The 25,823-nt window shown below is 42.9% G+C and overlaps 1 protein-coding gene across 2 annotated transcripts in view; it reads right to left on the reverse strand.

The window, feature by feature from the left end:
• SK (small conductance calcium-activated potassium channel) overlaps positions 1-25,823 on the reverse strand; it is a 126,368-nt gene that overhangs the window by 93,524 nt on the left and 7,021 nt on the right. For both annotated transcript variants that reach the window (XM_043429309.1, XM_043429308.1), the window contains exon 2: positions 1,125-1,705. In XM_043429309.1, the coding sequence (XP_043285244.1) occupies positions 1,125-1,621 (497 nt within the window). In that variant the 5' untranslated portion in view covers positions 1,622-1,705. The remainder of the gene's footprint in view (positions 1-1,124; positions 1,706-25,823) is intronic.

The following is a 25,823-nucleotide window of genomic DNA, read 5'->3' on the forward strand; positions in this document are numbered from 1 at the left end:
CCTCTCGCAAGTTCGGACTCCCCATCGGTGGTCGTCGGACTTTCACAAATTAACGCAAAACTCCGACGTCCACCACGAAGCGTTTAACAAATTTTCGTTTGTTCGCTAATTCGTGAAATTTTAAAGGGGTTAACTGAGGAATTAACGAAAAATTATTGTGTGCGAGGCCTCGAACTAGGTCATCGGAGATTCGAGTTATCCTCACGAATAGCGCCACAGAGTTGTCAAAATTACTTGAATTATTTGTAGCGAGTGGAAATAAATGGATTTTTTATGAACGCCAAACGAAATGTGATCGACGAGCTTCCGTATTTGGAGCGCTTAAAGTAGTTCGGTCGTTCTATGCCTAGTCAATTTTGCGACTACTTTACGTTGATTAATTTTAAGTTTAAATTATTAATAAAATTAATAAACACTTGCATTCAGAATATTTTTATCATAAGAATGTAATAAAATGCTTTAAAAATATCGTAAAAGATGAAATTTATACTCCAACTTGACTTGAGTTAATGATTGTCTCGGTACCGGTGACATTTGAAATAAACATAGCCTAAGGAACATTTTTATTGTTCGAAAGAAAGTTTATATCGGTGTAATCGCACCGAGGAAAAGGAATGGTCAATTCATTAAAGAAAAGCAAAACTATTGGACGAATGAAAACACGTGAGTCAGTCTCAAAAATGAATTTGATGAAATTCCCGCGATTACCGAATTTGCTCGAAGTTCAATCAGCCGTTACCAGCAGTCCAACGTAATGACGGACATCCGCTTTCGACGCGTCAAAAACTCAAGTTTTTTCATGTTTTCTTTCTTAAAAGCCCCGTGAGCTAATGTTTTTTAAAAAGAAACGGACTCTGATAAATTTTCTTTGCGATGTAACTTTTTCGAAGCTCGAACACCGTAAAATTTTTTCACAATTAACATTATTGTGAGTTCTCCCATAGGGTACCGTGTTAAAAACTCAAAATTGTAAATGATGAAATGATTCCAAAATTTGGCCTCCAAGAGGCTCCGGAACTGTGCTTATCGTTCTTTGCTCACCGTACTTTATCGAAAGGCCGAGCTACTTTAAAAAAACTCGAACGAGTTGTACGCAGGCTTTAGAAGCGGTTAATGAAAATTACCTTGATATACTGCGAGCCAAGTGAAGTGCTGATGAAGGTGCGAGAGATTCTCTCCGGTCGCAACGACAACGATTGTACGGATGGGCACCCGCCGTTGATAGTTGTCTCATGCGCTGAGCTCCGTAAATCGTCGAGGCAGTAGGATTAACGGGTGAGACGTGCGAGTGTTGTTGGACCAAAGCTTGTTGCGGTTCGTTTCCATCGAGTCGACAATGTAACTCGATGTCGGGTACCGATCTGGTCGAGGTGTCTTCATTGGTCGCGCTTTCCTCGGATCCGCCGAGTCCCGAGACCGACAGCTGGGGCGAGGCTACGAGAAAGGTTGCACGATCTTGCCGCGTTAAAACGGGCTTCCCCTGGGGCACGCTTGTCGTACTTCCGACCACAACCGGGGGCGGTGCTCCACGAGTAAGCAACGCTGCAGTTTCTTCGCTGCTGCCGTATTCCCCGTTGTTTCCAACGTCCTCGGAGCCGGCATTTCCATTCGAGTTCATCATCTCGGATGAGCTTCAACGAGCAATCGCCGCGCGCCCGGGCTCCGCTCTTTTACCTCTCAATCAGCCTCGTAACCACGCCATTTCCTGAAATCCAGCAATCAGAAAAGACGCACGTTAGATCCGACGGATGCCTCGGTATCATATGTGCTCGTTGTTTTCATTTTACTATTTTCTTTTTATTTCAATCAACGCTTTCATAGTTGACCGATTCTCGACTCTCGTTACCTCGCTTCCGTCATTTTTACTCGACATTTTCAACACTTTCTCGAATATTTTCCTACTGAATATTCATTCCTGATTGATTTTACGACTGGTGAATAAATTTACATTTTTTTTTGGTTTTCTATGAATATATCCAGGACGCGAAAAATGTTTCGTGCTCTTGATCCTGACGTGTAGAAACATATAAATCTACCGAGGCCACACGTGTCCCTTCGAATTTTCCGTCTGCTCGCGCGATTCGTTGACGGGTCAGAAGATTAATGAAATTTAGACAAAAATATTCATTTTCTCCGCTCCACGAGGTTTCCATGTTTGACGGAAGCGCCGGTAAAAGCAGTTAGTAAATTGATATAAGCGCAACGCATAAGCACGTGCGCATGAGGAGGTTTCTTCAAAGGAAAAGAGAGTACAGCCTTAAGGTATTCCTTGAGGGGAGGGGGAAGGTGGAAAAAAAAGAAAAAAACATGCAAAGAGGGATGAGCGACCGGAGAATAATGGCAGGGAGAAGCGGAAATTGCCAGGTGAGTGAAAACGAGAACGGGGAGAGTAGTATGATGAAGGAATGAGAAAAACAATAATAACGACGATGCGCTCGTATCACGAACGTTTGGCTCGACAAATGTATCTGCGCATCCAGCCTCACATGCGGTATGCAAATTCTCGTTAGCTCGACAAACACAAAATGCCGCATATACGCGGTAATGTATTCGCATATATTTATAGGCATATGCGAGGATGGAAGAGAGGGAGAGAGAGAAAGAGATGTAGAGAAAACGACAGAAGATTCTCTGAAGCGCCATAAAATTAGATTTACATGGCGCTCCGTTGGGAAGCGGGCACGTGGAACGAGCGAGCACGAGGTAAAGGGTGAATGAGTTAGACACTCGTATGTATGCCGAGTGTGCTGAGGGCTCACATGACAAAACCCTTTTTCATATTCGCTTGACAAGCACCAGAGCTGGCAGGTGCACCGAAAGCTGCTGCTCCCAAGTTTTTTTCGTTCATTCATTTCTCCCGGTCTCGTTTTAGGTTTTCCCTTTTCCTCCATTGTGCCTGCGCAGTTTTGTCAGGACGCTCGGGCACGTAATTCGCGTGCATAAATAGCTCCACCTCCGATGCTGGTTTCCACGTGACTCAAAAACGAAAACACGCTACGGTAAGCCCTTTCGAAATTTCGAGAGTCGCCCTGCATGCACCTGCGAGCCTCCGGTCGAGAACTTCTCGAGCCCGCGCCGGTGAATAATTCTTTATTTAAATCTCGGTTAAAAGTGCACGAGGAAAAGTCTCGTGGGCCGAGAGATAACGTTCTCTCTTCCTTATGCACTTCCGGCTCCGGAAAGATGTGAGACGGAAGCCCCGGCGCCCAGTTCGGAGGGAGCGAAAGATATGAACATACGCAGCGAGTGAACGAGCTTAAAGCTGCTGGCAGCCAGGTAGAAAGAGCGATTGAAAAAGCGACGGAGACGAAGGAGAAATTTGTGGGGAGAGAGAGAGAGAGAAAAAAAAAGAAAAAAAGAAAAATAAAACGGCGAGTTGTGAGAGTAAGAAATGCTGCTGGGAAATGTGGAGTGTGCACACCCGCTACTTTGAGTTTACGTCTGGAAAACTACAGCCTTAGAAACTATTCCGTATTTATGTAAATTACCGAAGCGAACTCCCTCGAAAAAAGCCTGTTTCAAAGTTCTTGATGCGAGGTCCGGAATTACGCAGCGTTGCCTGCTTATTCGACTCCGATTTTGTGCTGGTGCGAACGAACGTTCTGCTTTAAAACATGAGAGCGCAAATTTTCCGGCACCCAATGAAATCGAGTCCTGGGAAATCTGCAGATTTTGATTGAACAGGGATATTTTCATTATTCATGTTAACGATAACGTCGAGAGACATGCTCGAGGAAGATTGAATGAAACACGGAGATGCCAAATATTGGGTTGCCTCAATGGCTCGTTCGCTTCGCTCTTGGCTCCGAAATGTAGTTTGCTCAACTGCTTCTGTTTCTCCAACGACTAAAGTTTTTTCGAATTCTCTCAAAATCACTCGAATATATCTCGAAGTTACTGGAGAATTTCATTCTGGAATTAGCAGGAAAATCGACATTTCGAGCTTTCCCAATTGCCGAGCATCGTTGCCAGGTTTTTGCAGGACGGTCGATGATTTTTTCCACTGTTCCAGACTGTTTCATTCTCGCTATTCGTTTTTAATGGCCTGTCGCCTTTGCCATGATACCACGACGGCCATCATTTTAATTACACCCATGCGACCGCAGTGTGAGGAAATCATTATTGTTATTATTGAGCTTTTACGAGGGTGATGGCAGTACTACGATGACAAACAAACGAACGAAGCGTGCTTTTAATGACTGTTAGGCATAAATAAACTGGACGGGGCACAAACACAGCATTTATATAATGCATTGAAAGGTGGAAGTACAAATATAGAGAGCGAGGCGACGTATCCGTCGGAGAGCTTGCGAGAGAGCTTGGTTTGTGAAACCACGAGCCAAAGGCGTAGCTTAGGGTGACCGAAGTATGCGTGCTTTACCAATAAAAATAGAGACACATGCGCGCGCGTGTGTGTGGTTGAACGCAGGCCTCGAGGCTGACAACAATTGTTTTATCGATCGAAAAGTATTTGTAACAAAAGTATGAAACTTTGCATGAACGTGATTCAATTGGCGAAATATCATCGCGAGATAAATCTCTACTTCTCAAAATAATTCGACGATTATTTAGCAATTATTTTGTAATTAGAGTTCGAAGGCGAATGGCATTGCCTTCGTTAGTTCACTAGTATTCAGTGAACGCTAACGAATTAATCGACTATTGAAATTTATCAGCGCACATGCGGTTGGCAGATTCGAACCTCCATTATGCAGTATCGACGGGAATGATATCATTAGTTATCGCGCCGGTGGGAACATAAAAAACTCGTACTTAATGGTATCAGCGAGTTGAGTGATTTCGCGCTACGCTGGTGTTTAACGTTTGATGACGACACCGCATCGTAATGAACAGTAAAATGGTTATGCGGCGCTGCCAACTCGTCGATTCCCTGTTTGCAGTTTTGAAAATACACTCGCAGTCGATGAGTTTTCCTATGCACATTCATCAATTGCGTCGCTATCGTTAAAGTGTGGTCTAGATTTTATGCTGTTGGGAAAAGGGAACGAGAGAGAGAGAGAGAGAAAATAGAGTGAATGTGAACAGCATCGGGGTTCAGGTGACACAAATTGCTTGTGATATTAAAGCCGTCTATCCAAAGCAGAGGAACATGTGATGAGATACAGTGTTCGTATAAACGAGATCAAGTCTCTTGCTGCCATTATGAAAGACGAAACGTCAAAGCTATCGAGAGACTTTGAAACTGTTTTTCCTCGGAAAACCAGTAGAGCGATCGTTCATGATATTTTATCTTATTTTGTGCTGCCTCGTGGTCTTTCTCTTCGCTTTGTAGCGGTGATTGCTTCTGCGGACTGTTACGTTCTCTGCGTATCTACGTGACCAACGTCGACAGTGTCCAGACCGCTCTGTCGTGTCAGTAAAGACTTTCAGCAATTCAAACTTTTCCAGTTCAAACAAAATGGCGAAAAGTTTGTTAAAAAATCTCAAAGCTCCGCGTCAAGTAGAATGATTTTTTGGAATAATAACATCGGGAAAGAAGATCCAATAGCAAAGAAAAGAAAAAAAAAGAGAGAAAAAACGAGCCTGCATCTATCAAGCTTTCATGGCTTAACGCAGGATAAGTTTTATTACAGTTCCTTTTCCACAACCCCCTTAAACTCTCCCCAACCGGTTCTTCTTTCCCTCCAAGATGATCTTCACCCCACAAACTTTTTCCTCCCCGTTCTTTTCTCTTTCCCCCCCCATTTTATGTTATTCCACTCAAGCGGCTTGCGTGTGCACGATTTACAGTAGGATTTCGTCGTACCCTGCAGTTAAATGGATTTTATGAGTTTACGAGCATCCACAAGGCGCCAATAGGGCATCGCGCAGGATAAAACTCCCTCGTTTTCTCACTCCCTCCCTCAATCTCTCATTCTCCATCGAGCTGATTGAGAACCTTAATTTGTTTCCCCACGCGTTTGCTTTCTCCGTTTATAATAATCTCACGAATCAATTAAAGCCAAAACCAGCATCAATCTCACTCGTTGATCTCAGCATCGATACTTCATCAGCCGTCTCATCGCCTCCATTTTCATATCGAATTCCATCGACCTCAACGCTTTTGACGATCAATCAAACAAATGATCGTAATAATCAAGCACCAGATAAATCGTGAACGATCAAAAGACCTCGACGATTCCGAGCCTTCGTCACCTTCACAGCACGCACGGTGAAGCCCAATACAAAGGACCGAGTGTAGCTGAAGACACTACAAAAGGGCATCCGTAGTCCAACATTTAATTAACGCATCCAGGACAGCGGAAGGAACAACGACGTCCGAGGAGTTGGATTCCGTTTGGGGGAGACAAGTCCGCTCTCTTCATCAAGGCGATGTGTTCTCCGCTTTCGAGACTCGAGAGTGTATAATCATATTTGTGTAGTCATGCACACACCCGCATGTATGTAAGAGCTGTGCGGACACGGTTCGGGTTCGGACAGTGGTGGCTGCGCCACCACTATATCTCACTTTCCGCACAGCTCTCAACGCTTATATCCATATGTCGGGGGATATCTATAGAACGAACTGTAATCACCCGTGTTTCCCCAAAGTCCTGCACCGGCAAGATATAAATCATTGGAGCTCTCCGCTCCCTCCGCTTGTACGAGCTCGGCGCGTGTGCGCAAAATAAATGCGAACAGAATGCACATGCACAACTGTAAAGGATGGAGGTGAAAAGAACGCACACGAAGGAATCGTCGTATACGAGAGAATTAACGCGATTCGGGCTCGCCCCGCGCCTCGTTTTTACTCGGTTCTCAATATTTACGCTTACAAGTGATTGTGTGGACTCGCGCACACACTCTGTCACGAATATCGGTCGAAAGTACGCGCTGCTTCATCACAGTCTACGATGGCCAATGAACGGGCGTCGCTGCAATGATCCGCGTGAAATGGAGGACTCGCGAGATCGCAGTTCGAGTGGGAGCAGCCAGAATCGGGTGTTTAGTTATTTTCGGGATAATTTGGAGGTCGTTTATTTCGTTATGGCGTTTTCGATGTGAAATCGGAGCACGAATATGTAAGCAACTTTCCTCTCAAATTTTCATGGCTCGTTTGTAACTTCGGCGCGCACTTAACCTGCGGGAAGGTCGTAACTTCGAGTGAATAACCCTCGATGATCGTATCGAGGGCTCGTTAGGGACGCGCGTTACGTTTCGATTTTAAGGGCAATAAACGGTACTCTGGATTGCCATTTGTTCATGGGGGAGTGGTGTTTCATGGGCCAGAATCTTATTCGAATACTCATAGCCTCTCTCCTCGTGTACTGGTTCGAGTTGGTCCTCCGAGTCGTTCGCCCAACTTTCATTGATACGTTCCGATGCACAGATTCACGTTAAGTGCCCTGCCATTTGGGAGCTAGTGGAAATTTACGGAATTTCAATAGTCCACGGAGCCCGAGTTAATTATCGATTTGTCGAGGTCTCAAAAAAGTTGGAACTTTGCGTGCAAGGATTTGGAAACTGTAAAACAACCGTACAGCGATAGAATCAGAAAACAACCTTCAAATTTTCTTCCATTTGACACTAACTTGAGCCTCGAGAAATCCTTGAAAGTCAGTATAAAATTGTAGATATTCCTCTAAAGTTTCGAGACACGTTTAGGTGGCGCTCGAACCCGGAGATCGTTCTCCATCCCAATTTCTCAGTCACGAATAACCAAGTATCGGCTCTTCTAAAATAAAACTGGAGAATTCAACAGCGCATTTAGAATATAAACCTCGATATTGATGTATCCGCATCGATCGATGTTCCACCGTCGAAGGGGATGACGATGAACTATGCCTCGATAGAAAATATTTATTGGTCGTGCAGGACAAAGTGACACTATAGCAGAGAGCCCATGCCTTGACATGGAAACGCGATGTTATCGAGGCTTCTGCCCAACTTGACCATCCACGTAGTACACCAGGGCATATAATATTCGCAAAACTATGAGGAAAATCGCAAGGGAATCGCGTGAGTACGGCTCTCATGTATTATGTACATGCGTATTAGACGTCCAGTATACTAAGAAAAGCATTTTAGGATCATCGTGACCGAGGAGAGCTTTTCGTTTCTCGTCCCGCTGATTTCTATTCGGTTACATCATCGACATGATTGCTATAATAATTCGCATGAATTCTAGACTCGAATAAATACTTTCTTGCAATCTCCATAGAAGCTATTGCAGCTTATTGATTTTGAGGTAGATTATGCCCGAGGGATCGTATTTTATAAGGTGTTTAAATTGGATCGATTTTTTACTTCCTAATTAAAAATGTTATCACTCTGAATTAATGTCAAAGTTATTTATTCGAAATTGTAAATAAATTTTTTCAACTTTTGGCGAATTAAATTACGAGCCATTAATTAAACGGGGATCCATCACTGACTGAACTCGAAATTTCATTCAGTCAAACACGTTTATCTCAATAACCAATAAGACAAGCCCTTTAAAATTGGATATGCGTGTCAGTCCTTTCTTAAGAAAATCGTTTCGTGCATGAACTGCCTTAAAGCACGCTTTAGTCTTGGGACGCAATCAAAGTTGATTCAAGTTGGGATGCAATAAAAAAGTCGTCGATTGATTCATTATCGTAAATCGATTGTGCGAGGCTTATTTCTGTTTGCCAGAATTCCGTGAGAAATATTGTTTTTCCCTGATTCGGTGAGATCGATAAAATTCACTTTCTCTCCGTTCGTGTAAACACGACGATAAATAATCGATTGAATAATGAAGCGGAATCGTGATGTTTGTTCATCAAAAGAATCAAATTTCGTCTCGAAGAAACTCTGCACTTTGGATAGTCTAAGTAAGTTTGTGTGTATATATAGTGAAACAGCCGGTGAAATGTTCTCGGGAATATATTCCCGTGCTCATAATATATATATATATATAATATATTAGGTTATGCGCTCCGATGAACGCTCTGGATACAAGCGAGTTTCCAAGCGACGCAGAGGAACTGCTATCTATGCTGCTCAGAGTCTAATAAATAAACCGTAGAAGCCTCTTCGTCTTCGGCCTACTATATCTGCCAAACTCTCGTCGCTGTTCTCTCTCTGTGCTTCGTCTTTCCTACCAATCTCTCACGGCCATTAATTTATATTTATTCTCACCGTTCTACACTCCCGACGGGAGGAGATCCGAGAACGAGATAAAAACATCTTTTAATATGCGATTCGTGAGATTTTTTAAATATTCGGATCGAGGACAAACGAACTGAGATGTTTGGGGAATTGCAATGACTAATAAAAAAAGCTCTGACCTATTTTTTCCCCGGAATTGAGAGCATTGATTGACGCATTGGGAAAATTCCACCTCGAATCTTCGCGTCGTGACATCTATTCTGAATTATCGAAATCCGTGAACGCCGCGGGGCTTCCGATTTTAATGCAGAATATTCGATGGGATCATTAACCATTAATTTTGGCTTAATTAGCCGTTCTTTTTCTCAATAATCCACTTCGACGGTTGGAATAATCCGTTAACGAGACTAGAGGAAATAAAAGATAAGCGAAATAGGAAAAAGGGAGGGGGAGGAGAGGCTGCAATAACGTCGGTAATCCCAGGAATGCCTGTGTATACAGTTATAGCGAGGTTGCGGGGTCATCATTCACCGTCGGTTGCTCGTTAAACGTCTTGGTCCTTCCCAAACCCCTTTGATAACAGATGCGACCCCGGGATTAGCGGATATCTCGTGCAAACCGTCGGATCGTTTGGACGGGTAAAAGGTTCGAAGGCAAGAGAAACGAAGTGGATAAAAGAAAGGCAGAAAGAGTGGGTAGAGGGGGAATTCAATATTAAGGTAAGTGGGGGAGTTGGAAATGGCGTCGAATTTATGGCACCGAGGCAGAGGATGCAAGGGTGAAGAGGCCTGGTTTATTCCGCCTTTTTAAGACTGTTTTTTTCCTTCCGTATCTTATTCATTATTTGTCTGACAATCCGTAACGTCCTCTCTCATTGTAGGATAAGAACTTTCTGACGTGTTTACTTATTAATTACACGACATTGGGAAAACTCATTTTTTATTGAACGCAAACACACGTACGAGGGAATGAGGCGATTAACCTCCGTTCTTTTCGTATAATTGAACTTGATTTCGGGCACAGGTGCTCCCCAGCTGCGCTTCTTCCACAGTAATCTTTAACTAATCATTTTGATTCTCCTTAAAAAGAGTCCGAAAAACCTGTACGCCTGAGTAATAGACTTCGTTGATAATTAATCCACCCCTTCGGAAGGTCGATTGTACGGAAGTGGATCAGTGAACATGAGACAAGGTTAGAATACGGAGAGGGGAGACGGGATGGCGGAAATCGGAGACGGTGGTAGCTCCGCCAACGCCGCAAAAGAGGGTAGAAATGACGAGGCACTTTATCTCCGAGTTTGACGCCTCTAACGAACGCCCTCTTTCGGACCCTCGCACAGTGTTCTTCATCTGCCCTCTTTTTCACTCTTCTTACGGATACGGATCAGTTCCTTTTCTCAAGCGCGGAGGTAAACGCGGAAGAACACGAGGCCACTGACTGCGGTAATACACTAATGTGGCAGCTAATATATCTTCTTTTTTTACACTTTTCTCACTTCCTCATCCTTTTCGTACAGCTACGAGCTTATAGCTGTCGGATCGTGCATTAGGGCCTGAAAAAAGCCGTTAAAGTGCCCTTACCCGCGCGCGTCACGCGGACACTGTGGAAAGAAAAAAATTCAATCTCCGCCTCTTGAAAAGACCCTAATCACGATAAGAAGATTATACATTTTTTACTGTCACTGAATGACCGATTATTTCAAACACACTTTCGGCTTCCTCCCCTCCCCCCGGTCCGTTTGTTATTCCTAATTTCATCCCCTGCTTCTCTAGTGATTACATTTGAATGTAAAATCGATGAAACCACTCATTCTTTAATGCATTTCTTCGCCCTGTTTTTTGTCGACACCGCAGCACTTTCAACGCTTTCTTATCCTCGCGTCAAAAGCTCTTTGCCTCACTCTCTTATTAGCTTTTGATTTTTTTTCCTTACTTTTTCAACCGCAATTCGCAGTCTTCGTATACCGCACGTATTCGAGCTCTCGAAAAATGTGTTGCTCGATTTTTTTGTACTCCCTTTTGCCTCGCCCGAAAACGACCCCGAGGCTACTCTCCACTCTAGCTTACACCAAAGTGTGAGTTACATCCCACATTCTCGAAGATACCTTCTCACCTGATATACTCGGAGATATTTCTTACTCTGTATCTATAGAGCCACGTGCTATAAAGCAGCTCTCCAGGTAACACACTCGTTCGACGATGCTAATGCTTTTTTAGAGCACTCATGAGAGCATAATTCCTGCTGGCTTTCGACCCACTTTTTCAAGCCTCCCGTGCTGTGTAAACGAGAATTTCATCATCGTATTGTCTCGACTTTTGCCTTCGTTGACACTCTCTCACACACCAAAATTCACCACTTCCTTTGTCAACCACTCTTGCTGGCGATAGAGTGAAGATGGCTGCGATGCTTTGCGAATGATTTGCACAGTTTTTACGAGCACGAGGATGAATCACCTGTTTTTGCTTCGTAAATAACCACAACAGATTTTCAATTCAACTCTCCAACCCACGATCTCTGTTTCATCATTATTTTTATTTTTCGACACGCAGTCTCTGTGAGCAAACGTTTCGAAAACGTGCCTCGATCTTCGCGGTTTGACAGGTAGCGTTAAATTTTTGGTGTACTCACGTGTACCGCCGCGCTTCAAAGGGCCTCGACATTGTTTGCTCTGCAGGCACAAATTTGCAACGTAAATCCGGCATGCTATCAATCAATTCCCACTGCGAGGACCCACCATTCGATATTCTCTTTTCTTACTTTTTCCCCCGCGCATTCATTCGCTCTTTCAGGCTCCATTGCTCGTGTCAATAAATCCCCGAGGTGATGTGTATATATGAGAAAATTTATCAAAACGAGAAACAAGCTGATTGATCAATCATCGAAAAGAAACGCAACAGAGCTCACGCCTTCGTGTTTTTCGGACGGAAAAAGCAGAGTTGAGGTAACAGTCGCTGGAATTCTGTTTTCAAAGATTTTTTTTCCTCATCGACGAATCTTCGATCGTTCAAATTTTCTCACTTTGAAAAAAATACTTTCTCAAACTTAAATCCGAAAATCTTGTCCACGTTTTTACGGGGGCTACAAACACGTAGGCGAAATGCTGATTGCTACTACAAATACATTTTTCGTCGTTCGTGTCAATGATTTTCATCCGACGCTCAAGGACTGGGTACAAAAATTAGAGGGAAAAAAATCGAAAAGTTCGATGCGTTTCCAGTCTTGCCAAATTAAAGCTCGAGAGCAAAGCGCACAGGCGACGACAATAAAAATGGAAATTCGCACAATAACGCAGTCTCCTTCTCGTACTGTAACACGAACGCGCAAAAATCGTTTCGACACTGCGAGCTCAAAAGAAGTAATTGAATTTCGTTTTCCATTATACGAAACTATATTGATACATCGTTGCTAATGCTTTCCTCTTTTTTCTCCGGAAATATTTAAAACCCAAAACTCATCAAACGAAACCCCACGGTAGTAAAAAATGATGTTTTTATCGCTACAAAATAGTGATTCGTTATTTTAATTGCGAATTTAATTATATTCAGACCCTTGGACGAGTATTGATCTCGTTTCGGATGTAAGTCGAGCCTGTATTTCAATCAGTAAATTTATCATACTCCCTTCTGACACCTATTTACATACGTATCTATACACAGCGACATTATATGTTTGAATATGACTGCGTTTACGGAGTCAGTCTTGTGCCAAGTGCATTCCCAGTGGCATGGAAATCAGCTGATGCATTCTTAATTCATCGTTAACGATGGTACGTGAGTCGTGAGAAATTGGATGAGAAACTAAGAGAAATGGGAGGCAGAGTTTCGGGCCTGGTGATGAAAATATTTCCGTCGAACTGGATCAATCGCTGTCGACGCAGAATCGTGCTTCGAATTTGCATTATTTCTTCACTGTTTTTTTAGTAAAATGCAAAATAATTTGATCAAATATATGAACGAAGTAATTAGCCCGGTAGCTTGTGGGGTGTCGCGAAGCCCCGAAATTTCTGGTTCACGGAACAAAAGATTTTCGGCAGTGCGAGAATTCGAGCCCGTAATTGGGTGTAACGTAACGTCACAGTAGGAAATTTGAACGCGCTTTCCATCGTGCTCCATCCGGCCGCAGTGTGCAGCCCCGTGCGTTACGTTGCCTGCCCTTTCGGGGATAAAATCTCTTCGGTGCATGCGGGAATGAAACCGGAACAATAGAGGAGCAGCCAAGAGGCTCCGCGAGAATTTCGAATAATGAGATTTTGCCTCGAGTATCCCCTTCGTGAAAGCTCCAACGAAATACAGGATACTCCGGTCCGAATTATCTCTGCTTATGTTTTTCCATTCGTCACGAAGATGAATAAAAAAAGCAGGGTCGATGCGGGGAAGCTTGGAAAAATGCATGCAGAAATTTCTCGTTGGAGAAACTCGCTTCCACGTCGATCAACGATCCTTTGATGGAACCAAAAAAACATAAAATAACTGCTCGTCGAAAATAATGCATGCGATTCGTTTTTTTCCCACAAGGAATTGACGGTTTCTTTAGGGTTCCTTTTTCTATATCTTTTATGACTATGAACAAGATTGTATTATTGATTTGACGTTTATTCGTAGATTCAGTGGGACTCCCTCCAAAACACCGCGGTTTATCTATCATCTCGAAAATCCATGGGATTTTAAGTTATTTACGAGCGACAATGAGGTCTCGAACTAAAATGATAAAATCCAATAACCTCGCAGTTCTCCCTATTTTCGTTTCCCGTAACGTACAATCTCCTTGGAAATCATCTATTTTCTCAACTCCCAAAGGAAAACGAGAATTTAGGAGGTTGCGCGTATTTGGGTTTGAGAGAAATCAGTGGAAGAGGGGAAAAAAAGTAGCGAGAAGAGAGGAAGAGAGATTCAGAGAAGGCCAGGGGCGTTTTCAGCGTTCCAGAAATGTCAGCAATCGCTGGATAGCTCTATCGCTGCAGGCCACGAAAACTGACACGTCTACTCGCGTACACTCGACCCCTCCCCTTCTTTATTCCTCTCGACACAGCATCCGAAATAAAAATTCGCACAGCTTCCTGGAAATTCGCTTCACCGCGCGCGAGCCATGAAATCTAAAACGTAGGCCGAATAGAAATATTCGTGGATAGCGAGCACGTCGATATGCTTCGTGAAATTGAAAAAAAATCTGTAGAAAATCGTGTCAATTAAATGACGAGGGTGTCGAGATAAAAAAATATTCATCGCGCTGGGAGGTCGTGGGCTCAACGAAATATTTCATAAGGCCAAAGTGCCAAGGTGTTCAATGGAGCGCGCGTGCTGATTTTAGCCTCTTCAGTTTTATTCATTCGCTTTTTTTCTTAAGCTCGAAACCGAGGAAAGATTCCGAGTGTCTGCGAGATTTTTTTCATCCATTCCTTGTCCGACGACGATGTTCTGTCCACTTTTTAATCAAGGCCCCACTGGAGTGAGGTTATGATACTCAAGAGCGTGTTAGGTTCGGCAAAGTACGAGGACTCGCGAACACCGAGGGTGTAAATGAATTTCTCGAGTGCCTGCTGGAGTGTGTTTTCATAGTGAGAGTTTCGCGGTGCGGAATTCCAATTCAACACCGTAGAATGCATAATCTGCGAGCTTTTTCTCCGGTTTCGGATTAGTGCAGGCTTTTACGTTGTAAGTTTCATATCGCACAGAAGTTTTTCCTGCCGCGATTTCAAGCCCCGGAAGAATTCGCAAGGCTTAAATATTCACAGATCTACGGTACAATGCAGATCGCTCGCGCCCAGCACTGCGCCTCGTAAAAAGACACCCTCGCCCTTGCTCCATTCGCGCATCAACGAACGCAACGTGAAATAATGCATCAAAAGATCGGAGAATAAAGTTTCATCCTCGTCATATTCCGCATACAAAGTTTGGCTCGAGCTTTCCTGAGAAGCAAAAAAGTTTCATTAAACGTAGCCACACGTTTCGTATGAAAAATATTTCAAGATTTGCTTCATCACGATTCCCTTTGTAAACTCATTTTCACGTATAACAACAAGTATTTTGTATACGCGGGACGAGCTCGCTACGACAAATTGCCTCGTCATAAAATCGTCCCCATTTTCTCGTAGCTCCTTTCTAAATATTTATTTACTCCGCAAAACGCCAAACCCGGCTTTTTGTGCCTCTTTGTACGTCTCTTTTAGGCGCTCCAGAGATAATTCAGTGGCAAATAATTTACATCGTGGAATTGTACAATATACATAAACAGGACGTATGATAACGAAAGAGGGAGGCAACTTTTTTATTCGAAACACACTTGACCCGCCGCCGCTTCGCCCAAACCCAGGAGGTTCCTCTATTCGAGAGTCCTCCCGCACATATTCGAAACTCCCGTGCTTACGACTCCTCGCGATAAACTCGTTATGAAAAACGCAAATATATTTTCGTACAGCGGTGTACTCTCTCGTGAGGCTTTTTCAATGTCATATGAAATACCTCCATTTTTATGCGTAAAAAAAAACATGCCTGATCGGCTAAACTCCAGGGTTTGAAGAAGCAAAATAAATTTCCTTTCCCTTATCCTCTGAATCGAAGACCATTTTTTTTATTAAAATAGTTCGGTCGTTCGGTAAAGTACGGTGAAGATTCACTTTTTTTTGCGGTACATGATAGTTTAAAGTCCCTCATAAACAATAAGCAGAGTTCCAGGGCTTCTTACGAGACAAAATGTCGAATTATTTAATTTACAACTTTGAGTCCTTAACACGGTACCTTACGGGAGAACTCACAACAATATTAATTGTGAAAAAATTGTACGGTGTTCGAGCTTCGAAAAAGTTCACATCGCGAAGAAAATTTATCACAGACTCCGTTTTAGTTTTTGACGTATCGAAACCGAATGTCAGTCATTACGTTGGACTGCTGGCAACAGCTGATTGAACTTCGAGCAAATTCGGGAATCGCGGGAATTTCATCAAATTTATTTTTGAGACTTACTCACGTGCTTCCATTCGTCTAGTAGCTTCGCTTTTCTTTAATGAATTGGCCATTCCTTTTTCTCGGTGCGATTACACCGATATATACTTTCTTCCGAACAATAAAAATGTTCCCTAGGCTATGTCTATTTCAAATGTCACCGGTACCGAGTCAATCATTAACTAGTCAAGTTGAAGCATAAATTTTATCTTTTATGATATTTTTAAAGCATTTTATTACATTTTTATGATAAAAATATTCTGAATGCAAGTGTTTATTAATTTTATTAATAATTTAAACTTGAAATTAATCAACGTAAAGTAGTCGCAAAATTGATTAGGCATAGAATGGCCGAAATACTTTAATGCGTCGTCCATCTTCATGAAATTCGCCATGTAAAATTCCTTGAATTTGGTAAACCGTTTAAAAAAGATGCGAATTTCAGTGTGTTTAATATGTTTTCTGTCATTTTCCCTCTGCACCTCTGATGATTAACCGTTTAGGTTGAAAAGTGTGGTCGAATGTTATCGATAAGATGATAACAGAATTCGCAGCACACAGGCCTTCCGGGCGAATCGTACGAGGATCTTCGTTTTGTCGAGGTTCGATCGCCGTTACAAAGGCGAGGGGAAGTTGCGAAGCGAAGCGCAGCACGAGTCGGCGAGGTATAATATGAAAGGTAAAGTTTGAGCAACGGTATATTTATGGACGTGTACACGTTGGACGTTGAAGAAAAAACTTCATCGCGCGCGAGTACTTCGTTGAACTCGTAAAAGTGATGTGAGCTCGGTCTTTTTGTTTATTAGTTATTTTCGTGAGTATGTACAATCCGTGCTGATTCTATATTCAGTAAATTTATGTCATCATATAAAAGCACATACGACGAATTGCGTTTGTATTACAGTTCGTGAGCTCCAATGGCTTTTCGTTGAATAATATACTAGCAACATTAGCTGTCGTTGCTTAACAATAACAATTATATTTCATGAACAAATCATTAAAATACTACCGAGAAGGGTAAAAACACAAACTCTCAGATTTTATTACTCCTTCGCTCTTGCAAAATAATCCTCGTATATTCGTGCTCAAACTCATAAAGATAGGGAGGAAAAATAAATCAGAGACATTTGTGATACCAAAAGAGAATGGCCTTCAATTGATTCACGATGACTTGCACATTTTCTTAATCTGTCAGCTCCTCAGCTCGCTTCTCTATGTACATATGCCTCGGTGTAAGTATTAATCACTATACGTATATGAGGGCACAGGTTGTTTCTTCGCTATAGTTCTATTATTAGCCGGAGAGCATGGTCTCGGGTCTCCAGCACTTCCACTGTATTTGTGTTTGCTTCTCTACTCCACGAACAAAATAGTACTCTGGCTCCTTTGATATATCTGAAAGTTTACGTGCTAGTTGCTTCTTGGCGTGTTCTCCCACAGACAAAAGCTCGGTGATATTAAGGACTGTGCGAGGCACAGAAAAATAAGGAGGAAATAACGTTAAGGAGCTGTTTGAAAAGGATTACGATTAAGGGACGTGAGACGAAACGATACAATCTCGAATTCGATGTCTCTTTTTTCTTCTCCACTCACCTCTCTTACGGCTCAATATTTTTGTGCTTCTCCAGACACACGTTACTTTTACACATTTATTTATAGATGTGTGCATGACTTTTATCCCTGTATAGCGTATACTTACTTATGTATACCGAGCAATAGAGAGAAAGTCGGGCACAAAAAGAGCATCGATGGTCGAGCAGCACGTATCGTGCTTCGATATATTAAAACGAGCATGTGCCTCCGCGCAGGAAATAACGATTCATACTATTTGGATTTTAAACATTTTGTAATTTAATGAAATTGCCTCTGCTCTTCAATATTGAACATTATACGTTTCGTTTCATTTTACTTGTGCAATCAAATAAACATGTCTGATTTGCTCTGAACGAACTTCGGAATTACATGTGTCGCTTGCAATGCGAAATTCATTTATTTACTGTGCCCCTCGATGCGAATTGCTTCCGTAATGTAGTTCGTCGTCTCACAAAATCGCGAGCGATGTTTTTTCGGTTTATTGACAGCGACCCACACAACGTTTTTCAATGATTTTTTCCTATCTTCACTCAGAGGAGCTATTGCCTCGCTATTTTTACAGCATTGATGACCTATAGTCGGATTCTAATTTTACGACGTCACCGGCGGCGCTGCTGGACGATGAAAGTAAGCGTTTCGACGAGCGGGGGGCACGTGATAAAAGTTATATCCTCTAATGGCTCGCTGTCACACTGACAGACTTTTCTTTCTACGACTATAGCCGCGACGCGTAAGTGGCGGTTATAAGACCTGAAGCTAAATATTCTTGTTTGCCTATATAAGGCCTGGGATAGCACCACTCATATTTCTACCTCACTCTCTGTGGCATCTCGTCCCTTGACAATTTCGCGACGTTAAAAGACACTATTTTTAAAGGTCTCGAGCGCCACTTTAACCTGAGAAATTCGATTTCCCACGCCCTTTTGCTCGTTCAAATTCATTTCATGTGGATCTACCTCGACTGCGCGACATCAACGGCGAGAAAAAGAGAAGGAAATATGGACACAAAAGTGTACCAATGCGTTACCTCGCTCCGTGTGCAATATCGCGATCCTCGACTATAGCGCAACTCGAGGGCAATAATGCCATACGTCCGTGACATCTTTATCCACGTGCTCTATATTGCTCTCCATTTTTTTCAACTACCCTTATTCTCATCTAGTTATAACCCTACACGAATATACTTTTCAACGCGCCCTCTCATAAAGAGAATATTTCGAGCTCTGATGACGTTTGGTGAAAGTGTTTCATTGTTGAACCGAAGAATAATGTGTCGCTGGAAAACCGACGGGGTTCGAGCATAAACAAATCTCTTACCGACTACGGCACGAGTCAATATTTCAAGATTTTTCCAACGGACGCTCACACTCGGTTCGCTACGCGAAAGATCGCTCGTGAAACACTCAAATTCTCGACCACGGAGCCTTCGCTACTCGAATTTTATTAGTGGAATTTATATTTCGTGTGAGAATATGTCTTCGATTAAACTTGACCTTTCGGCTGTCAATATTCTGACAAAAATAAGCAAATTTGACATTTGGGTCGAATCGCCACAAAATGTGAATTTCATTAGAAATTATCCGGTGTGCTTGAGCCATTAGATTAATTGGTAGCTTCTGCGTGTTTTCTGCCTCCGTGAGATCAAAACACACTAAAGAAGTACTCTCATCGAATCGACATTTACTGAGCGACAATTGCTTCAGAGTCGATCGTTCGTCTGAACCCATTTTCCTTTCACAATCGTCCATTTTGACTAGTCAATGTTTTATGCCCTTGTCAAAGACGAGCTTGACCCGCTGCTGTTGCCAAACGACAATTTGCGAATGGAACTGCGTGTGTTTTCAAAATAACCAATGGCAACACTTGCCAAACACTTTCTGTTTGCTTTCTATTCTATCGAAAACCCATTACTTTGATGCACGGAACGAATCGAATGGTAAAAACCCACCCTCGACCCGACGGAGGTCAGGAAGGAGCGCGAATCCTTTGAAATATTTTTCCTTCAAATGAGACTCGATATTTTGCACTGTAAAAATGTTCAAACTCGGTTTTTACTTCTCAATTTTCCCTGTGTGGAAATGACGTAAAGAAGATGGGACCGATCGATGCGTGGGGACCGCAACAATTAGTGGAGTGTAAATCGCTAATTACAGAGTGCATAGTATCGGGTTACAACACAGTTATAACACAGCATGAATTTCTTATCACGCGAGTGTAGCCGACCCGTGGCTTTATTGTCCATCATCACGAAATTCCCAATTACAGCAAGCGACGTTCGTACTCGCATTTGGGGCTGCGCTCCGGCCACATACGATTCTTTCCTAACAAGTTACACCCTATTTCCCGTGTTGCGGTGGCGAAGGGGCGAGAGGAAGCGAGGGGGAATGGGAGTAGGCGGTGAGAGTAGGAAAAGCGCAGTCCCACCACGCGACTAACAATAATAATTCATTGTATACCAACCTGGCGTAGATCTCATTACGGCCCCGAAGCTTTTGAGGGAGCTTTTTGTTTCCTCGACGAACACGATTGTACGTATAAATTGTATTTTCTACAAAATGTCGCATGGTATCGTAAACATCATAAAATACGCTCGATGCCTTGAACGAAAAAATATTTCTCAAAAAACTCTCGTTTTCCCATCAACAGCGAACCTTCGAATTCTGCGAGCCGTAATTTCGCTTGATTCGATAAAAACACCAGTGAAGAATGACACTTGTCTGCTGAAAGCTCGTTTGGGTTGCCCGAAAAAACAATACACATCGCAGCGGACCCGGCGGACGTGAAATTTTGACAGAGCGTATATTCGATCGGTAAACAGCAGAGATCCCCCGATCACGTATCCGTGAAATAGTCAAAACACAAGCTGTTTAATAGCCCAGTTTGTCAATGGATGTTTCGCTGTACATTTGCGTTGGCAATCGATTGCGCGACGGGTGTGCTTTTTGCCTCTCACTCGCGATGCAAACTCCGCATCGCAAGCTTTGATCTATACCCCCTCGATTCAGCCGTGCACCACTGACCGCTCCTGCTCGCGTTGACTCTCTCGCTCCGGCTGCACATGCCATCTATACCCACACGTTCCAGCTTGCCTCTCCCAGCATGCCTCGTCGTATATCGCGATTCATAAGATCGCTATATATGCTCGCCGCATGTCGTACACGTTCGAATGAATGCTACGTTAAAGGGGAGTTCATGCTCCTCGTCAATGGATTTTCGTTCTCTGGACCTCGGACTTGAAAGTACGAACTTTGGAAGCTTCACATCCCTCGTTGCTTCTTCGGCTCTCAATTCTTAGGTTTTTTCAAAGAAATCTACTTGACCTGTGATTTTGGCGAAGGGGAAACCAACTGGGGGCTGGCATGGATCCGAATTTTCGAATAATTATCGATAAATATAATTTACAAGATGAAAAAAAGGTGAGTGGTCAATTAAAGTGAATCGCGAGGAGGTAGAGCGTTTGCAAAAATGATTCTTTATCCGTAAACTTCTAATTTTCTTGGTTGTTTTCCCTTAAGAATACGAATCAGTTGACTAGCCTTGCTTGGAATTTTCGAAATCGAAATTCCTCGATATGGTTTGTCCGATTAAAAAAAGACTCTGTCAGCCTACGCAGGGCGATGGCAAAAATCGACTGACAGAGTCTTTTTTAATCGGTCAAACCATGTCAAAGAATGGGTCGCAGTGTAAGAAGAAATGAACGTCACGACATTGAAACTCGGAGCTTAAAAATAATTCTGAGAATTCGGAACGTCGGAGAAAAACATCTGCTTTGATGCGGAATTAACTGGATTAGAGAGACTCGAGGAGGCAGCCTTGAGAGCAAGAATAATTCGCAGTGAAATTTTCCAAGAGAGGAAAGAGAGACGGAGAGAGAGAGAGCATAAAAAATAACGACCGTCGCGAGGACAATTGGTAGGATGAAAAGCAACAACATGGAGAGTTTCCGGTCACCGGGGAAAGCTCGGTACCGCGGGGAGCACGAGAAAAGAAGATTCGTCGACCGGATGCTTTTAACCCGTTCCCTCGTACTCATTAGTTCATGCCGCTCGCGTTATTCGCACACAATCTCTGGGCCCTTGGCTCAGCGTTTCGTGCATGGCACAAGGGGATACTGTGAGTGAGGCCACACATGAGTTTTCCGGCAGCGGGATCTCTCCTTCTTGAAATCCTCGTTCCGCATATCCATCAAAAAAACAAATATAAACATACGTAGAACGAGGAGCCTTTTTACGAAGAGCACACAGAACTTCAGGTGTAAATTTTTTGTTGTCATGCTCGAGAGTGAGAATGGAAAGGTTGGCAAAATAAAAGAAGAAAAATCAGGAACGATCTTTCTCATCTGTGTTTCTCTCGTTCGTGCAAACTTCGAATTTCCGTTTGTCGCTGAGCACTGCGGATTGACACGAAACTCAGTTATTTGACAAATTTCTGACATTCTTTTGAGATAATCTCAATCAACAAAATGAGAATAAGCTACAAATGGATTTTAAGTGTCTTGACAGTAAAAAACACGGAGACGTCTCAGCGGCCAGAGACCGACGAATAAATGTTGTCTGTCAAACGTTTTTTCTTTACACCTCGGTCGAAAGTACGCAGTTTTTGCACCAATTTCAGTATCGAAAGTATAACATTTCTGCACTGTCAAAACTGCACACGCGTCATTTGTCTCGGCGGGAGCAAACAATTTTTTGTGCACTCCGAAAGGTTTGACATAATTTTATTGACGTGATTATTTTTTTGACGTTTGACGTTTGAATCGATATTGCCCACACAGTTTCTCAAAAAGTCTGTGTGTCTAGTCGACTGGAGACCGTACGAATAAGGTTATGTTATCAAAACAGTGTTAAACTGCTACTAGTCCGGACGAATAACATGCATTTATTCTTCCAGATGAAATCGATGCGACGGCAAAAAATAATGTAATCGGAATGATGAAATGAATATAGTCGTCCGGAACAATGATCTATTTTCAGGTGCATAGGAAAGCAAGTATTCATATAAACAATCAAGTTATATATTATCAAGAATAAACGTATGTTATTCGTTTGGACCGTCCGGACTTGTAGCAGTTGAGCGCTGTTTTGATAACATAACCTTATTCGAACGGTTTCCAGACGACTAGACATAGCTTTCTTTAAACTATAATAATTGTATCGTTCGATTATTTATACACGTTCCGTTATTTATAACCTGAAATGAAAAAATGGCACAATAGTCTGAACTCATTATTGTTCTTTTTTCACTCTAATCATATTTGCTTTTTCTTGTATTGATGCCTGCCCCCCCGACCAGCCGGCACTAGCTTCGCTCGTGCCGCAAATGTCGGGGCAGGCATCGAGACATCTTCTATCGATAGATGCACATTTCGGAAAAAACGTACTTTCGACCGGCTGTAAAGAAAAATACACCACACGGGCAGACGTTTGAAAGCAGAATTTCAAACTTTCTGCACTTGTAGTGTAATATACTATTTCCCCCAGCGCATTTTCCGTTCCGTTTATTTTATTTTTTCTTTCTTTTCCATGTTACTTCCTAAAAGAGAAAGGTCGTAAATATACCCATTGAAAACATCGTCGTCGTGCCTAGATGGGGGGCTGAAGCTTTTGACGACTACCAGCATTGTCAAGCCATGCGGAATCCCACTCACTTTCATTAATGAGGCGTCCACACATCCCCCCAAGATCAAGGTTTATGAATAGAAAATTCTTTGTGAGTAAGAACGAGCTGTATACATACGCACCTCCCCCGTTCCTCGACATTCTCGGTTCAGGAAAGCTTTTTGTCCCCAAGGGTGTGATAATGTCACGCCCGAGTGGATTACACTGTTTCAAACCGGAGCACACTCCCCGTGAAATTGTGTAATGTTACACGAAATTATCTACTCTTCATTTCACCATTTACACACACCGATGTTCGATCCTCCCTCACTGCCGATTTCCCCCCGATTACGCGCGGGCTATTTCGTCCGTGTAAATTCAATTGAAATCTACATTAAAATCCCTTCAATCTGCCACTAAACATCATTTTTTTTCTTCACGCTTTCCTTCTTGCCGAGATTTTTCGTGGACACCGAGGCTTTTCCTGTTCACTTTTCTGGCACGTCAGGCCAAACTCACGCTCGACGTTTGCCAATGGACGAGTTATATTCTTCATATGTTTATCCAAGTCATAGATCATATATATAGAATCACGAAATACACGGGGCTTGATGGGTTTAAAAATAAACCGGTGAGCATTTTTGGAGCGGCGCCAAAGCATTTATTTTCATAGGCTTTATTAATAGCGTCATAATGACGATGACTTATGGAGAATTTCGGCTTTTTCTTTGTCGTCCGAGCCCCTTTTTTCGCTCAATGCCAAGTTGAGGAATGAGTTTGTTAAATGAACGGTGAATTGGTGGGTAAAAGTTCGCAACAACGAGACACGAAGCTACCGACTCGAGCGTCATTTTCTCCAAGAGAATTTTCAGCTGCTGGTGTCTCTGATCAGGAGTAATGCACGGTCGAAATGAAGATTGATTTTTTCTGTTAAATTTATTCTCAAGCGAGTCACGCACATGTACGAGGTGAAAGAACACCGTCGAATTTGAGAGGAGGCAAGGAAGCAAGGGGAACGACGAATCGACTTTACAATTATTATTTCCACATGTTCGATCACGAAAAATAGTTGCCAGAGCGATATGGACGCTCGGGCTTGTGGGAACGTCACGGTTGACTCTTGACCGAGTTTTGCTTATCACTTCTCCATTTACTGGGCATACAAGCCCACGCGTCGTTGAATGAATGGGGAAAATGCGACAATTCTGGGAATTCAGTGGTAGAATTTGAAGAATTGGAACTCGAACGATCGAGATACGAAGCCCCAATGTCAAAAGCGATGCGGTCGTACATCTCGTACTTCACTGTTTCCTCTGCCAATTTAGCCAGCAAGGATGCTACAATTACCTTTCGAGCAGAGCTCTCTATCGCAGCCTCTTTCTCTCTCGACTTTGCCCCTCATTTGTACCACTCTCCACTCCTTTCCATCGTAATTGCCTATCGAGAGTTGTATCTTCTCTTTAAAGCCCACTCTAATCCGAAGATATAGCCGCATGGTTATCCCCGAACGCAAACCTCCAGTTATTTTCATCTTCGTTTGTTCAAAACTGCCTCTTGTGCTACTTTCCAAGAATATTCGAGTCAAGGTGGATCTTGCGGAGCGTTCAATAGCCCGATTATCCGAACACCTTTCATCATAAATTGAGCCAACGCCTCGAATTTGCGATTAGAATTTATGACGGTCGTGCTCGTCTTGGGAGAAAATACTGAGAATTTTATTCACAATGTTCGTTCCCACGTATGTTCTTATACGAGAGCGAGCCTCGTTGGTATTCCGAGATCGTACTCGTTCATTCATCAATTTATAAAAACTCCTGCAGCCAGAAAAACTCGCCTCGACGTTTGCCGAAGCTTTCTCGGGGCCGAAAACATTATAAAGGCGTCAGAAGTTTCCATTTACTTCGTTTTCATGCTGCAGCAAAAAAGTTGATGCTGTGTGCAAGCTATGAATAGAGCCGTCGGGTGCATACAACCCTCTCGGGCATACTACTCTCCCCTAACTTTGTTTTCCCAGCAAACCGGCCCAAATGGCATGGATGCAAGGAGAGCTCGCACCGCTGATCGATTCGGGGTCGGGGTTCCGTGTATCGGTATTCCACACTCGTCGGATGATGCATGTGCTCGCAAACGCATAATAAAAATACGTTCCGGTGCTTGTATGAGACTGCAGCCGATTGTGACGAATGCAAATTTACTTTTTTTCACTATTTTTTACTCGAGAGAATGATACATGGACCGTTGGCACGAGAGTAACGCCGCTGGATCCCGCTCCATTGGCCAACGCGGCATGAAAATCCAGCGCGGACGCTAACGATCGACTCTCAGCGAGTCTTCGCGAGTCAACTGGATTTATTTGTTTCCGAAGGATCAACGAATAAGTGGCATCCAATCAAGTTCAATCGATCATCAAGTTTTCGAGCCAAGATATCGCCGCTTTTTTTATTTTCATCGAATCCAATCAACGGCTGAAAAAAGACCGAAATTTTTTTTTCCCCCAACGAGTTTCGCGTCATATAAAAAGTCGATTCTGCTTTTACAACGCCCAGGAGAAAAACACTGCAAAAAGAACTAATTGGATCAGCGAGTCAACGGATCTGAAAAATTCTTTGTTAAAATGTTGCAG

Source organism: Venturia canescens, chromosome 9 (genome assembly GCF_019457755.1).
Source record: "Venturia canescens isolate UGA chromosome 9, ASM1945775v1, whole genome shotgun sequence".
Classification (NCBI taxonomy): domain Eukaryota; kingdom Metazoa; phylum Arthropoda; class Insecta; order Hymenoptera; family Ichneumonidae; genus Venturia; species Venturia canescens.